This window comes from Lagenorhynchus albirostris, chromosome 5, assembly GCF_949774975.1.
Source record: "Lagenorhynchus albirostris chromosome 5, mLagAlb1.1, whole genome shotgun sequence".
Lineage (NCBI taxonomy): Eukaryota > Metazoa > Chordata > Mammalia > Artiodactyla > Delphinidae > Lagenorhynchus > Lagenorhynchus albirostris.
In genome coordinates, this window is record NC_083099.1 from 145,149,918 (window position 1) to 145,166,561 (window position 16,644).

At 58.9% G+C, this 16,644-nt stretch overlaps 1 protein-coding gene across 1 annotated transcript; it reads right to left on the reverse strand.

The window, feature by feature from the left end:
* Positions 1-116: 116 nt before the first annotated feature.
* FTCD (formimidoyltransferase cyclodeaminase) lies at positions 117-16,019 on the reverse strand. Its single transcript, XM_060149479.1, has 14 exons — positions 15,966-16,019; positions 15,139-15,322; positions 14,366-14,494; positions 13,524-13,612; positions 13,253-13,432; positions 12,079-12,216; positions 11,861-11,992; positions 6,358-6,419; positions 5,890-6,019; positions 5,632-5,793; positions 2,262-2,305; positions 1,921-2,059; positions 1,234-1,329; positions 117-203 (listed from the first exon to the last, which is right to left on the reverse strand). Exons 1-14 carry the CDS (start codon positions 16,017-16,019, stop codon positions 117-119), a joined length of 1,626 nt encoding a protein of 541 aa, XP_060005462.1.
* Positions 16,020-16,644: the final 625 nt, after the last annotated feature.

Genomic DNA, 16,644 nt, shown 5'->3' on the forward strand with positions numbered 1-16,644 from the left:
ACACCACGAACCCAGACACACCTGCCCCCCACACCCTCCCCTCTCTGGGCCCCGTGGGATGTGTCTGGAGGGGCCTCAGGGGGAAGCAGAGTCCAGTGAGGTCCCCCGCCCGGCCATCACTCCCGCCGGGCCTCCAGCTGTTCCAGCACCAGTGCCGCCTGGGTCTTGGCTTCCTGCAGGAGGCCGGAGATGCGCTGGCGGACCTGACAGACACAGGGGCCCCGTCACCACCCCAAGCCCGCCACCAACCCCGCTGGCCCCACCTCCCTGCCACCTCCCTGGGCTGTCCACTCTGGGTGACCCCAAGCCCCTGACCTAGGGGTCCCCAGCTCCTCATGGGTCTCTTGGTGGTGACGGGAGGGGCCCCTCTGTCTTTCCTGAGATGTGGGGCCAGCCAGCCCCCACCCTCCCGGTCTCCCCACTTTAGCCATGACTGCCAAAGGCAGGGCTGTGTCCTTGAGGCCTTAAGGGCCAGAGCTCAAGCGGCCTGTCCATCATCTCAATGCTTCCATAGTGGACAGGGCCTTCCCTGATGGCCAAGCCCAGCCCAGCTGGAGAGGCAGGTGGGGACAGGCTGACGCTCGAAAAGGCCGTGGCGCTCCCATTCCGAGCCGCGAAATCACTTTTTAAAGATCGTCACAAGATCACAGAGACACATGGGCAGTGGCCAGGGCTGGGAATGGGGGTGACTGTGGGGCATCCTTTGGAGTGCTGAGAATGTTCCAGACCTTGATAGAGGTGGTGGTCTCGCAACCCCGTAAGTGGGCTTAACGCCACTGAATTGTATCATCTAACACAGTGAGCTGCACGTTTTGTGAATTTTCCTCCAATAAACAGTAACAATGAAATGATCACAAATGCTGAAGTGGGATCATTGCTTAGGCTGGAGACTGTTCTTTGAGACCCTGTGCTGCCAGCGCTACAGCCCAACCCACCTGGGAGAGATCCCAGCCCTGGCCAGAGCCCCCTGGGAGGGAACTAGGGGGTGCCGGCAGGCCCCCAGGCCACCTGCCTCCACAGAGGCGCTGAAAGACGGCGCCAGCCGTCCCCGACGCCTGCGTTCTGCTGGCCAGGCCTCGTCCACCCTCAGGAGCTGGAAGAACTACTCATCTGATGGACACTTCCCTCCCTTGAGGACCTGCTGGCCAGGTGCCCTGGGCCCCAGGTCTGGGAGCCACAGCCCGAGGGCAGCCTCCAGTGCCCTCGGCGGGCCCGGCCCACACCCCTGCCCACCTGGTCCTTAAACGCGTCATCGGTGACATCCTTCAGGTTGATGAGCACATTGAAATACGCGCCAAACACACCCGTCTCCAGGGCCTTCACCGCCACCTACAACAGCCAAGGGGCAGGGCCGTCGGTACCGGGGGCAGCAGGGCCTTGCCCTGCCCACTCCTCAGCCCAGGGACACGGCCTGGGGGCCTCATGCCTCATCCGTGAAGACGGCAAACTGACCAGCCCAAGGGTTCCCTCCAGGCGGCAGGGCCGGCCCTCTCCCCACAGAGAGAAGCAGCTCGGCCTGGCCCCCTCCAGAGGCGGATATAACAACCAGCCCAAGGAAACGAGGCTCCTCCCCTCAGGATGGGCTGCGGACACGCCGAGCCGGCCCTGGCGCTCCTGGTCCCCAGCCTGTGCGCGCGGCGCGGGCTGCAAGCCCCTGGGCTCTGGAAGAGGGGCGGCGGGAAGGAGGGAAGGGACGGGGTCTGGGGGAGGGTTAGGGGTGGCCTCTGGAGACACGCTCGAGTTCCTGCTTCTCTCTGCCGCGCAACCCTGCACGAGACCGTAATGGGTGACGGCGCCGGGCTGCGGGCTGAGACTGACCGAAACGCCCTGTGAGCGCTTGTGCCTGCCCGGCTTGGTGAAGAGCTGTGATGCCCAGTGCCCCTCCGCACGTCGCCCCCGCAGCGCAGCTCCACAGCGTACCTGCAGGTCCGACCGGCAAGCCAGGTTCGCGCACAGGGCCAGCTCCTGCAGCGCCGGCCACAGCGAGGTCACCGTCTCCGCCAGCGCCAGGGGCACGGCCACCGCCCGCCTCAGCCCCTCCTGCAGGGCAGCCGCGCGTCTGGAAGCAAGAGGGTCAGTGGTTAGAGCCCAGGGCGCCCGGACACTGCTGGACCCACCTGATGGCTCCGTTCTGAGCAGACGGAACCAGGGTGGGGACCACAGGGAAACTGTTCTTCAATCACAACACACCCCAGTGGGGGACTGACTGGTACCAGGGCCTCCTGAGGCGTCCGGATGTCCGCAGCCAGCGCTGCGCTCACCTGTCCTTGTCCTCAGGTGTGTTCTTGGGCAGCTTCGTTGCTTTCTGCCGGAGCAAACACAGAAACGCGCGGGTGACTGACTGTGATGAGGGGACACGGGAGCCTGGGGCAGGGAGGGGCTTCACGCAGGGCCCACACCACCCCCGAGGTCGGTTCCGTGGATTAGAGCCCTGGGCTCCTGGCAGAGGAGGGCAGGCGACCCGGCGCAAGGCCCCACGTGGTCAGCACTGGAGGCTGGAGAGGAGGGTGGAAGGGAGCGGGTTCTCCAGCCCCAGGCCTCCCAGCCTCCAGGCAAGGCAACCGCACAAGCCCCGAAGTCCAGGTCTAATGGTTCAGGCCGTGTCCGCGCATCCCCGAGGGGCCACACAACCCAGGCCTCCTCTGAGGAGCCATCAGCCCATGTGTCGCCCGCCTCGCCACTGCCGGGCAGGCCTCCCCCGTCCCGCACCCCGTGCTGTGAGCACCCGTCCAGCCCCGCTCGCTCACACCAGCGCCCGAGGCCTGCCCACGTGCCGGATCCAAAGGCGTAGCTGGTGGGGAACATGCCCTGCTGGTTTTGTGGGTTTCTCCAAATCTCCGCCCAAAACCGTTAACAGTCAGCTGGTCCATCAACCCTGCATGAGCATAAAGGATCCCTGGACCCGACCTGAACCAAATTCGATCAGCATCCTGACCCGACCAGAACCAGATTCTGTGACCATCCTGGACCCGACCTGAACCGGGTTCTGTCACCATCCTGACGTTCCCCAGTCTCCCCGGGCGCCCCTCCGGCCTCCTGTCTCCTGTGACACGTGTCTCTTTTCCGTGTGGACCCACAGCAGCTCCTCCCGGACACGGGGACCTGCTGACTCTGCTGCAGACCCAGGTCGGGGCAGGGGTGGGGGGGCAGGAGGGTCTCCACTGGGCAGAACTTTGCTGATTTTCGTCAAGTCTGACTTTCACGTGGCCACGTCTGTGTCTGGCTGAGGGGGGCGGCCCGCCCTCAGGGCTGCAGTCTGAGTTATTTTCTGATTCCTGTGAGGTTTCTCTGGTGACTCCACCTGAGATTGCGCATGTATTCGGCGCAAGATAAGGACGTTTTCTTATTTTTGCTCAAAAGTCTGTCTTCCTGCTGCTCACTGGGGACCTAGACCAGTGCAGTGTCTATCATACTCACGCGCGTGTGTGTGTGATCGCCGGTCGGGTGTGTCTTCAGTCTAACCATTCTATGTTAGGTTTTCTCTAAACCACACCTCTTTGCTGACTACTTTTCTTTTTCCTTCCTGCCTTTGGATTAGGTTTTCATTTTTCTAGTGCCCCCTCCAGTTGTTTTATATTTGTCTTATTCTAATCTCTAGCGGTCAGAATTTCTAATATTTGTTTTTAATCACGTGTTATTACTTATATGCACACTGATGCCTCTACTCGAGCCCCTCAGTATCTGAAGTGCCTCAGACCACAGACAGCTAGAGGTGCCCTGAGAGAAGTGCAACAACTCTGGCCTGGGGAGGCCGTTTAAACTACGACACAACACCAAGGAAAGAGCAAAAGAAAGACTGAATATTCGACGACATGAAAACACAAGGCTCTTATGGTCAGAAACCAGCACAAGCAAAGTTGAAAGTCAAACAAGCTGAGACTCCCTGGCTTATGAAAAGGCCTAGGCAGCACCACGCAGAACAGAGAAGAAAAGGACACCTCACTTTCCTGAGAAGGAAATAAAACCGCTGCAGAAAGTATGAAAACGCTCCTCCCCCTGCCCCGCCCACGTGAGACGCTCGCACCAGGGCAGCACCAAGAGACGCACGTGACCACCAGGTCCAGTGGCCGCGGCGTCGGGGCAGACGGCGAGAGGGCCACTCCAGGGCTCGATCCACACAACCTCTGCAAGGGCCACTGGGCAGCACCCTCCACGTGGGAAACACACCCGCCCTGGGGGGAAAGCCCGTCCCCGAGTCGCTCCTACAGCCCGTCCACCGAGTGCCCAGTGACGGAGGCCAGCTGTCCACACTGCCTGTCCCACGTGCTGACTGGACCTGGCCAGAATCCCCAACAGGGCTGGTCCAAGGCCTCCACCCCAGGCGACCCCAGAACACCGGGCCACTGAGCCGGGGGTGTCTCTGCTCCAGGAGGACATAAGGTGAAAGATGCAAGTTGCAACTGGACATCTGCCTGCCGCCATTTGCGTAAGAAAGGAGGAGAAAGGGGAGACCCAGTTCTGCCCAAATGCACACAAACATCTCAGGGAGACGTACGCACTGGGGCTGCACCTGCTTGGGCACGGGGACAACACACCAGCTGCCCTCTGCCCCTGTGAACTCTGAACCCCTGAAGTCTTCACCCATTTTAAAAAGCAAATAAACGAAATTAAAACGTAAAAGAGCATAGGGGAAAGGTGATCAGTCTCTGTACCCCGCCCCCGGGGACCCAGCTTCTGTCGCAGGGTCACCTCCTCCCCAGTGCGACATCCTAGACTGTCCCCGTGCGGATGTGGCACTCACGTCGGGGCGCCCAGCCCAGCAGCCCCCGAGGTCGCCTGGCCCAGGTCCTCCTGCCCCGTCCCCCACCCACCCCCGAGGCGGCTCTGGATGCCTGCTGTCTGTCGGGAGCTCATTCCTTCCCAGGCGTGTCTTCCTACCCCCGTGGGGTACGAGCGCCCTCATTCCCACCTCTCCCGGGTCCTCTCTGCTGTATCTGCCTTCAGACACGCCTGGGGCTTCTTGACCTTGAATTCGGACCTCGACCTTCCTGCAAGTTCCCCATCCCCCGCCCGGTCTGATGGACGTCCCACCTCCGCTGCCCCCTGGATGGGCACTGCCTGGATGCAGCCGCCCACGTCCTGTGCTTCTGAAAGTGCCCGGCTCCCCGGGGGCCCTTTGTGTCTCATGGCTGAACATCTTCTCTGATCTCTGAGACCACGACCCACAGCGTTTCTTCTGGAAGATTCCTGTTCCCGCCCTTCCCGGGATGGGAGCTCTTCCTTGGGGACCTTGTTTTCCTCCGGCATCTGCAGGTCTGGGTGTTACCCATCAGCGGGACTCAAGGACGTGGGCAGGGGGACGCTGAGCCTGGCTGACCCTCAGGACAGGTGCCCTTCTTGCCCCTCCCCCAGCCTGCAGAGACCCCGACCTGGAGTCACGCCTGCACCACACCCGCCGAGCTTGGCCCTGCACGAGCGGGGGGAGGGGGGTGCCCAAGAGGGGCTAGACCACTGTCTCCTCCCTCCAGCCCCCGGGGTCTACAGACAACTGTGCTGGTGGCAGCCCCTCCCCCTCCCCCTGTGACCCTGACCCACTTTTCTCTCGTCCGGACCCCGTACTGTCCACCGACCCCACTCTCCCTCGGGGCTGCCTCTGCGGGGCTGGTGACGGAGGCCCGTCTGCACGCTCACCAGGTAGGCCTCGAAGGCCCGGGCGTCGGCGTCCACCATCGCGGTCAGCTCAGTCAAGGCCGTGTGGAAGGGTGGGACCAGGCGCCGCACGGTCGCGTCCAGGTGTTCGAACTGGCGCCGCCCGTAGGTCATGAGGCCGGCCATGGAGGCCAGCGCGGCACCCTGGGGAGAGTGCCCTGTGCGTGGGACCAGCCCCAGGCTGGGCGACGCCCCCAACCCCGGCCGTCCCCCCCGCATCCTCGCCCAGGCCCCACTCACCATGGCTGCACTGGCTGCGGCCACGGAACCGCCCCCTGGGGCTGCCGAGCGGGCGCCCACCTCACGGACGAAGGTGCGCAGGGGCTGGTCAACCAGCCTCTGTTCTGGGCCGGCCTCGGGGACCAGGTACCTGCAGGGGTGGGGCTGGGAGTGAGGGTCTGCATCATGCAGGGGCGGGGACAGGGTCCTGGGTCGTTGCAGCCAGGCCATAAGGGTGGGATTGGCCAGGCTGGGGGCCCCTGATTTGCACCAGTGTGGGGGGGGGGCAAGGATGTGGGTCCAATATGCAGAGTGGCTGCCCCAGGGAAGGGCTGTGACCAGCCAGGAGCTGCGTGAGGACAGAGTGGGACCTTGTCGGGACCCCACTGGGCCCCCCAGCAAGCTCCCAGCCCCACGCCTGGCGACAGAGCAGAGCTCTGGAGGACTGAGAGGGTCTCCACGCAGGGGTGGGGGGCGGGGGCTGCTCACTCGATGATCCGCTCCTTGGGGTTGAAGGGGGACAGGGAGTCCAGGCCCAGCCGGTTCACCACCTGGAAGAGGGGCCAGTGAGTGGAGTCCCCTTGACCGGCACGTCCCACCCCTGCCGCCCGCGGGGCACCCTGCCCTGGTGGGGAGCCTGCAGGGGCACAGCTGCCGCACCCCATGCCCACCAGCAGCCCTGTCGGCTGAAGGCCTCACCGAGAGCAGGCACCCTGCCTGGGCTCCGGACACACCACCCACCCACCGTGCTGCTCCAGGGAGACCAAGGCCCGTGGTGACCCCATCCTGCCCCCACAAGAGCCTGTGCCGGAAAGGGACCAAGAAAACTGCCTCTTTGGACAGGATTCCAGCTCCTCGGGTGTCAGGGTCTCTCTGGTTCTTAAAGGCCGGGAGCTGCCTGATCTGCCCAAATGTGAGACTTGATATGTGAGGAAAAGTGAATTTTACCCAAATTCAAAATTAAGTTGGAAGTTGGAAATTCTACTCCCCATTTTGGAGTAGAATTCTTTCCACCAAAAACCACTCAGGACACTTTATAATGCTGAATGCCATCACACAGTTCCAACCCCTCTGAGCCACACAGGTGACATGTTCCACACAAAACAGAAAATGACAAGTGCAGCTTGAGGGAAACGAAGCAGCAGGTCCCAGGGGACGGTCATGAGGTCTCCCTGAGGATGTGGAAATGGGGCAGAGCACGCCCAAGGGCTGGCGGTAGAGCCGGCAAGCAGCCCGCCTGCCGCAGAAAACCTCAGAGTGAGGAACAGAACTGTCAGAATGGAATTCAGCACCCGGCAAAGCTGGCAGAAAGTAAAGGAAACCATTCACAGCCAGAAGTGACCAGAGATGCCCAGAAAGACCTCCTCTCCCAGAAGCTGGGTCCACCCTGGAGACATCTGCGACCTCTCACGAGTAGGGTGGTCTCGAGCCCACAAGAGCTGTGTCAGACGGGAGACCCTTGAAAGAGGACATCTTCAAGGATGAATCTTGGAAAAACGGCCCATCACAGGAAATATTGGGATACTTCCCAGTCTCGGGCTTCCGTTTGGTGAAGCACGAAAAAAATCTTTCCTGGGAATTCTAACCTGACGGGGAGGTGGGCCACCGTTCACACAGAATTCTCTTCCTGTGTGGCACCAAAGCGCCAAGCAAAAGGCTCATCTAAAGTGGCCCAAACATCTAACAGAGGCAAACACAAACTAAACCAGGTGACCAAGAATTACCACAGACGAAACTCTAAAGAACAGGCCCTCACGATCCAAACTCACAAAGCGCGTGAAGAAGCACCACCATGAGAATCAGCAGACACAACAGTCTGCAAAATCAGACCTTCAAGGACTGCAGACCTCAGAACTTTCAGATAAAAAATATAAAATAATATGTTTTAAAAGACAGTAGAGGGCTTCCCTGGTGGCGCAGTGGTTGAGAGTCCGCCTGCCGATGCAGGGGACAAGGGTTCGTGCCCCAGTCCGGGAAGATCCCACATGCCGCGGAGCGGCTGGGCCCGTGAGCCATGGCCGCTGAGCCTGCACATCCGGAGCCTGTGCTCCACAATGGGAGGGGGCACAACAGTGAGAGGCCCGTGTACCGACAAAAAAAACAAAAAAGAAGACAGTAGAGAGCGTCAAACACATTAATAAAGAATAAATAAATGTGGGAGAGGTGAAAGCTTCTTAGAGAAAAAGGATGAAGTTAGAAAATTCTCGATGCTCCTAATACTTGCGGCTGGAATTTTAAGAGGAACAGGTCACTTACACATTCTTAAACTACCTCCCCAGGGAGTTCTTATTAACAACAAAAGGAAAACAGAAACACTGCAGTGATAACCCTGGTTCAGGGATACCAGCTTGACCAGAGGACCCAGGTAACGCCCTGAGGGGGACACTCCATCACTTCTGTGCTACTCCTGCCGGAAACGCACAAGCACACACAGCCCTGAGACAGGTCAGACCGGCACCCAGCGAGCGGCGCTTCACAAAGCCACCAGCCGGTGCTCCACAGTCCGTCACGGTCAAGGAAAGACGGGGAGAACTGGGGACCTGATCCAGATTAAAGGCCATAAAAGACAAGCCAGCCGAAACCACTGCTGCTCTGGGGCAGACCATGGACAGGGGGGCACGGATGCGATTTGATTCCGGTCTGCAGATTAGACGCCAGGCTGTACCGTGCTGGATTTCCCGGTTTTGATCATTGCACTGTGATTGTGTAAGAGAACGTCCTTGATCTTAAGAATTACACCCTGAATAAACAAGGGGTAAAGGGCACAGTGTCTTCAATCTACTTTAAAATGTTCCAGAAAAAAATATGATTATGCGTGGAATACAGAAATAGAGTGATACAGCAGATGGGGCCAAATGCAACAATAGGTGAACCTGGAGAGCATAAAAGAGCTCCTGGTACTGTGCTCGCACCTCTTCTGTGAGTAGGAAATTACATCAAGATAAAAAGTTACACAAAACTTTGTAACTGCTAGAAAGAGAATAGACCCAGCCATAAACTGCATCAGTGATTGCAAAATGAAGCCTGAGAAAACCACAGTGAATACGGGGGAAAGAAAGAACAAAAAAGGCAGAATATGTGGAAGAAAATGCTACCGCAGTGTAACGGGTGTCGGTAAAGTGAAAGGACCAAAAACTGGATCAAAAATACAATGGAAGAAAATATTCCTGAAGCTAAACAAGAATGAACCTGTGAATCCCAAGAAACCCTGTTCCAGAGAAAAAACTGATGCGGAACAATCCACAGCAAGACTCCTGTGGCAGCGTCGTTGACCCTCAAGGATAAGGATGGAATTCTTCAAGCATCCAGGAGAAAGAACCGGCCACCAGGTCAGGGTTAGCCTTAGACCTCCGCACAGGGACATTCATTCCAAAGGTGGTAACGACGTGTCTGCAACGTTCTCAGGAAAAGACTGGTGACTTGAGGTTTTGGTTGTCCTACGGTCTTGCAAGCATAACGTCACAGAAGGACATTCCCAAACCTGCCAGAACCCACAGAATAAAGCCCCTGTGAGCCTTTCTTTAAAAATCTGCCTGTTTGTGAAATCCAGCCAGACAGATGGGAAAGGACAGAGATGCATAGTGACCTCACTTGTGTATGGAACCAAGATTAAACATCTGTGGGTATTTAGTATGTGTGGATATGGGTACAGAAGGTCAGTGTTATACACTGACAATGTAAAAATAACAGCAAAGCAGTTTAAATCTGGAACACTCACACAAGCGCATTAATTTTTTTGTCTCTCTTCACCAAGAGTCAACAGACATTGTCTAATATTGATAAACAGCTAAAGGATTAAATACATTATTTAAACTTAAAAAGTTAAGCACCTAGAACTAATAAATGAATTCAGCAAGGTAGCAGGATACAAAGTCAACACACAAAGGTCAGTGCATTTCTAAACACTAACAGTGAACAATCCAAAAAAGAAATTACAAAAACAATTCCGTTTCAATAGCATAAAATACTTAGGAATTAATTAACTTAACCAAGGAGGTGAAAGACTACAACGAAAACTACAAAACATGATGAAAGAAGGCAAAGACAAATGAAGGGGAATACAGCCCACGTCCAGGGCTGGAAAGACGGTGCTGTAAGACAGCACCACCCCCCAAAGTGGCCTGCGGAGTCAGCACGAGCCCCGTCACAGTCCTGACAACGTCTTTTGCAGAAATAGGAAACCCCATCCCGGACACTGGTGACAGCTGCCCGACTTTACACACACACCAGGGGCCAGTGCACTTAAAAATGGTTAAAAGACGACGAATTTCACGTCATGTCTATTTTACCATAACTTAAACAACTGAAAAAATACTTAAGCACCAAAATAACCAGCTCCCTAAAAAATAGCACAAGTCTAAAAAATCAGGAAATAGAGAAGCAAGAAAGACAGCAGTAAATGCTGTGCAGTTACTGTCTCATTCATTTCCTGTGTCTCATGTTATGGGAATGTAGATTCTTTTCTTAAAGTGTATATTATGCTTTCAGATGATTATGTCTTCAAAGCTACACCACTGAGTATAAGCTCTGTTGGCTTCCGCCAGACAGCAAAAGGCAGACCTCCCTCTACCGCACTTCACAGATAGTACGTTTCTGACAAATTGAAGGTTTGTGGCAACCCTGCTTCAAGCAAGTCTATTGGCACCATTTTTCCAACAGCATTTGCTCACTTTGTGTCTCTGTGTCACATTTTGGTAATTCTTGCAGTATTTCAAATCCTCCTCCAGCACAAAGATCACGACTCTCTGTAAGCTCAGATGATGGTTAGCATTTTTTAGCAATAAAGTACTTTTAAAGTAAGTATGTACACAGCTTTTTTAGACATAATAGTATTGCAAACTTAATAGACTACAGTCTAGTGTAAACATAACTTTTATACACACTAGGAAACCAAAAAAATCGTGAGTTGCTTTATTGCAATATTCACTTTCTTGCAGTGGCCTAGAACCAAAGCTATGCTATCTCCAAGGTGCCTGTGCTGATAAAAATTAAGTCAAACTGATACATTTGGATAAAGTTTTTAAATTAATAAATCAAAAAATAGAGATAAATATATTGTTATAAGGTAATTAGCAGAATTCCTAAAAATAGACTAACTCCTCCATACAGCCCAAAGGAAACCACATACTCTCATGCCTAAAACTAGGACAACAGTAAGTCCAGACATACCTGCTAAATTAGTAGATACAAAAGGATAAACTCAACTACCAAAAGACAAAAGCTTTCAGAGAGGGCTTCCCTGGTGGCACAGTGGTTAAGAATCCACCTGCCGATGCAGGGGACACGGGTTCGAGCCCTGGTCCGGAAGGATCCCACATGCCACGGAGCAACTAAGCCCAGGCACCACAACTACTGAAGCCCGCGCACATAGAGCCCGTGCTCCGCAACAAGAGAAGCCACCGCAATGAGAAGCCCGTGCACCGCAACGAAGAACAGCTCCTGCTCGCCGCAACTAGAGAAAGCCCGCGCCCAGCAACGAAGACCCAACACAGCCAAAAATAAATAAATAAATAAATAAAACTTTCAGAGAAATCCAATCACGCGTTCATTATAAGAAACACCCTCAAGACAAAATGACTCCGAGGCCAGAGCAACAGGACTGAGAAGGACGGCCACACCCAGAGCAGGCGGTAGGACCTGGGACCAAAGGAACAGCTTTGTGAATAACCCATGGACACTAGATTCACGCACCCAAATCCCAACAGGCAGGGAGCGGACGAGGGGCAGGTCCTTCCATCTGCGGGACGTGGCTCCAGGACAGGCACCGGGCCCCGTCCTCTCTGCTGAAGTTTCACAAGACTGAACACATTTTAGGTCACAGAGAAAACCTCAACAGTGTCCCCCAAGTGAAAACAGTGTGATCTCAACTTCCAGGCACAGACAAGAAAACAAAGAAGGAGGAGGCCTGGCCCCACAGACAGGGCCCCAGGCCCGGGGTGCAGGCGTCCGGAGCCCCCCACCTGCTCCCTGACTCACCCCCAGCCCCACCCACCAGCCGGAGCCGCTGCCCCTCCTCCAGGACGAAGAGGTTCTCCTTCTCGCAGTAGAAGACGGCCACGTCCAGCAGGGCCTTCAGAGGCACCAGGCCCACCAGCTGCGAGCCCACCACCGGGAGGCTCAGCTCCTGTAGAGGTCAGAGGTCGGAGGTTGGGGAGTCAGCGCCCAGGGGGCTGGGCTTGAGAGAGAGGGGAGGGGACCCACCCTGCTCACCTGGGCTTCTCTGCAGGTCTCCTCGTAGACCGTGTGCAGCCCTGTGACCTCAAAGTCCAGGAGGTTCATAGACACCTGAGCCAGGTTCTTCTCATCCAGGTACCAGCCGATGCCCTGCACCTTTCTCAGGCGTCCTGGCTGCCAAGGAGAAGGCTTGCCCAGCCCGGCCCCGCCCAGCCTCTCCTGCGCCCCTCACTGAGAGCCCCTTGCCCCTGCATCCCCCAGCCAGCCCGAGGGCTCCCTTCCACCCCAGACACCCGGACAAGGGGGGCCGTGGCCTGAAGACTGTGCGGTGCAGCCAGGCAGCCGGCTTCAGGCAGGTCTGTTCCTCACTCGCCCATTCTCATCTGAGCCGGGAAAGGGCCTGCCCACCACGGGAAACCAAGGCCCCGAAGGGTCAGTGCCGCGGGGCCTGCCCTGCACAAGCCACAGGCTCAGACCAGGCCGGGCGGCCTGGGCATCCCGCCCACATCCCTGTCCTGGGGGCGGGTCCCTGCCTCCCACCCCTTCCACCCCTGGCCCCAGAGGCCAGCTCCTGGCCCTCACTGCCTGGGGTGACTCAGTCTACCGTTCGGGCTTAGGCAGACTCTTGACGTCAGCAGAGCACAGAGAAGGATTCGGGAGTTGCCGTGTTTTTGTATTGTGTTTGCAGACAACTGAGTGTTCAGCACGGAAGCTGGGTTCCCAGGGCCTCAGCTGCCTGGAAGGCCCAGGGCTCTGGGAGTGGGGCCTGACAGGTGGGCAGGGCCTCCTTCACCGGGTGTCTCTGTGTCTGTGTCCAGCTCGAACTTTCTGCAGGAGCGATACTCACACTAGGTGACAGCTATGATGGCAGACTTGGTGGATGAGGGCACCTGGGGGTACCTGGAAGTACCTGAGGCATCTGGAGGTACATGGGGGCACCTAGGGGTACCTAGGGTGCAGAAGCGGCTGTTTTCCTATCAGTGTGGAAATGATGCAGTATTTTAACCACAGCTGCAGCCCTGCAACTTCCATGGAAAATGTCCTTAAAGACCTGCTCCCCAGCTTCAAACCCTGGAACCCCGACCCTGCCGGTCCCACGTGGCGTGGACCCCGAGGCAGGCTGGTCAGCAGCCCCACGCACGGGGCAGGGCCTGGGCCCCCTCCGGCGGCGGCACGGGTGCCCTCACGGCGACCCCGCGCCCGCCCTCACCTGGCCCGCCCCGCGGCCCTGCTCCCGGAGGTCGAGGGCGATGCGGTGCGCTTGCTCCCTGGTGCTGAGCAGGTTGACGTTGAACGCGATGAGGAACTTCCGCGCCCCCGTGACAGTGGCCCCCCAGCTGGGGACGAAGGAGCTGGGGCCGAAGTCGGGCGCCCACTCAGCCTGCTTGAGCTGTGGGGAGACCAGTGGGTGAGGGAAGGGGGAGGACGGACCACCCTGCGGGGTCCGCCCCCAGACCGCCCACTGGGAGGGGACACCGCACCTTCTCAGGCAGGGCCTCGTACTCGCCGGCCCGGATGGCCGGCAGAGACCGGCGGCTGGCCGTCCGTGCTGCCTCGCCGTAGAGGTACACTGCAAGGGGCCTGGCCGGTCAGGCCCTCGGCCGGCGGGCGCTGCAGGACCCCCATTCCCGCAGCTCCGTCTTGCTGGCAGCGCCCCCATCTCTGAGCCCCGTCAGATGGGTGTGGGTGATCGCTGATGGGCACTCTGTATGGGCCAGGACCCGTCCTCTGCCCACCCCTGCTGCCCCTGCACAGATGCCCCAGAAAAAGCCATTGCCCGCCCACAAGAGGGGCTGGAAGGATATTCGTGTTTCTCTCCAAAGTGCATTTTCATTGAACGAGCAACACGCCCGCAAATTAAGGAACGAGGAGGAGAGAAAACAAAACTCACCACCAGCTCTGACACCTGCACAGGGCAGGTGACACCCGTCCATCAGCCACATTGCAGGGGGCTGGACCTGTGCCCGGGCTCACAGGTCCGCCTGCTGCCCTGTGCTGGGCTTTTCCTTGATTTGGTTAATTCCCCAAAGAGACTGTTTAGGGCTCCCCTAGTCCTTTACAGAGCGGCTCCTCGGTCCCTGCCTCCCTGACGGCTGGGACCCTGTCCCTGTGGTTTGTCCCATTGCAGGAGAAGCGGGACATATTCCTACCTGTCAAAAACCTGCATGGTAGGGTTTTTGGGTTTTTTTCTTAAAATGCATTTTTAAGGATGCAAGAGCAGAGAGCCTCAACGGATGGCTGAGGCTGCTGGGAAGTGAAATGAAGTGAGGAGGGGCTGGCTGGGGGAGCCCCTGGGGTAGGCCGCCCTTCCCCAGGCACGCACCCGGCACACCCAGCTCCTCTGCCAGCCGCTGGCCAAAGGCCTGAGCACAGAGCACGCATTCGTCCATGGTGACGCCCCTCACTGGGATGAAGGGGCACACGTCCAGGGCGCCCATCCGAGGGTGCTCCCCTGCACAGAGATGGGGGCTGAGGAAGCTGGGGCCCGGGTGTGGAGCTCGGGGCAGACTCTGCACTCCAGCCCCCTGCACACGCACACCCGCACTGACCACAGGGCCCTGGGAGAAGCAGCCCCCGATTTCTGCGGCATCTCAGGGGTAAACCCCTCCCTCTCCTAAGAGCCGAGAGGATAAGTCCGAGCCCTCAGGGAGGGGCGCCGTCACCCGGCTGCCTTACAGAGGGTCCTTCTCAGAGCCCGAGTCCCACTGGGGTCAGATGGCAGCTCCCACGGGCCCCTCCCCCCAGGTGGTTCCTGAGATAAGCCTCCATCTCTCTTCACCAGTTGGGATCTCTTGTGAATTCCCTCCCCCTCTGTGGGCATCCAGAGACCCTGCCCTTTTGACCAGCTCCCCGTGTGTCCACCGACCTTTGACCCTGCCGCCCAAAGAATGTGTTTGATTTGTGGGCTGTTGACAGATCGGGCTGTGTCCCCCACCCCCGCCCAGGGCCTGCACAGAGTGCGATCACCTCTCTGCCAGCCACTCCAGGGTCCCCTGAAACGTGGACGGGGTCCAAGGAGCATCCAGCCAGCGCGATGGCCCCATGCCCTTGGGGAGTCCTGCGGGCGAGGCCGGCCGTGCGCACTCGGGCCCTCACCTCTGTGCCTGCCCATGTCGATGAGCCGGTGGGCGACCCGGGCGGCATTGAGGGCCCCCTCCACCACGTCCTCGGGGCGCCCCACGAAGGTGTAGACGGTGCGGTTGGTGGAGGGGCCAGCGTCCACGTCCAGCAGCACGCAGCCCGGGGTCTGCACCACCGCTCGGGAGATGGCATCGATCACCTGGGGACAAAGCCAGGCCTGCGCCTCGGTCTCCCCACGCGGAAGAGGGGGCGGGAGCTGCAGGGGCCATGCCCGCCCTGTCCCCATTCAGACACGACGCGGGGCGAGGACCTGGGCATATGGGGGCCGGCGCCCAGGCAGCACCCTCCGGGAGAAACTGAGGCAGGAAGCAGAACCCGGGCGCAGGGGCTCTCAGGGCCCCGAGAAGGTGACCCACAGGCCAAGATCACAGAGGGGCAGGGCCCCAGCCCACAGGCCACCTGTGTCTGGGGGGCGGAGCATGAAGGGCCCGGAAACTTCTGAGGCAGCAGGAAGGCCTGCCCAGCTCTCTGTGCCTCAGTTTCCTGCAGGTCATGTGGGTATGAGAGCGGCGCCCACCTCAGAAGGTGGGGAAGGAAGACGGGGTACCCCCCGGGGACCCTGAAATGGCCCTGGGGGTCGGGCTTCAGGGGCCCTGTTTTCACACAAGATGCCAAGTGACCCCCCCGGACCCCAGGCCCAGACCTGGGCCAGGACCTGGCTGCCTGCCTGCTGCCACCTTCCGCACCCTTTCCAGAGAAGACAATCCCCAAACCGCACACTGAGCCGCATCCTCCTTGCCCTGAGCCCCTACACCACCCCCCGCCACCCCCTGGTGCCTCACCTCCTGGCTCTTCCCCTCGGAGAAGTTGGGGACACATTCTACCAGCTGGGACATAGTCCAGGCCCTGCTGTAGCCGCTCCTCTCGCCAGCAGAGGTGGGAAGGAGGCCAGCAGGGCCTTTATGCCCTCGGGCGGCGCCCCACCCCGGGGCCAGGCTTCTTATTAACCGAGTAGATGGGGGAGGGGCAGAGCCAGGACCCGAGAGGCTGCCAGTGGAGGGCGAGGACCGAGGCCTCCACCCACGTGGGCGTGGGCTCCGCCGTGGGAAGTGCCTGTGGCCTGGACCCTCGGGGGAGGGTCCTCGGCAGGCGGCGGCTCAGGTCAGCCCAGGCTTGAGGCCCAGCTGGGTCCAGGGCCCCCTGGTGACCCTCTGGGTGACCGTCCGGTGACCCTCCAGGCCTTTCGTTCCTTGGCAGAACAGCCAAGCCTCAGGGCTGCAGGGGGTGAGAGGGACCATGTGTGAGGCCCCGGCACCAGCCCTGGCTCTCAGCAGAGGGCAGCACGCCTGGTTGGGCAGGAGAAGGGGCAGGGGGTGAGTATGTGCGGGTGCGTGCCTGCTGGCGGGGCGGGCAGGTGAGGCCCAGCTCTCCCGGCTGCTGGCTGTGCTCCCTGAGCCCGGAGGGTCCCCACAAGGGCGACGCACCCCAGGTCAGCAGCACAGGGCCCTGAGCCCAGAGAGC

Excerpts from the sequence above, each read along its gene's own strand:
- FTCD (XM_060149479.1), bottom strand. The coding sequence starts at position 16,019 with ATGTCCCAGCTGGTAGAATGTGTCCCCAACTTCTCCGAGGGGAAGAGC. Across the intron at positions 1,330-1,920 it reads CTTGCCGGTCGGACCTGCAG|GTGGCGGTGAAGGCCCTGGA; the intron begins GTACGCTGTGGA and ends TGGCTGTTGTAG. Across the intron at positions 204-1,233 it reads ATGACGCGTTTAAGGACCAG|GTCCGCCAGCGCATCTCCGG; the intron begins GTGGGCAGGGGT and ends TGTGTCTGTCAG.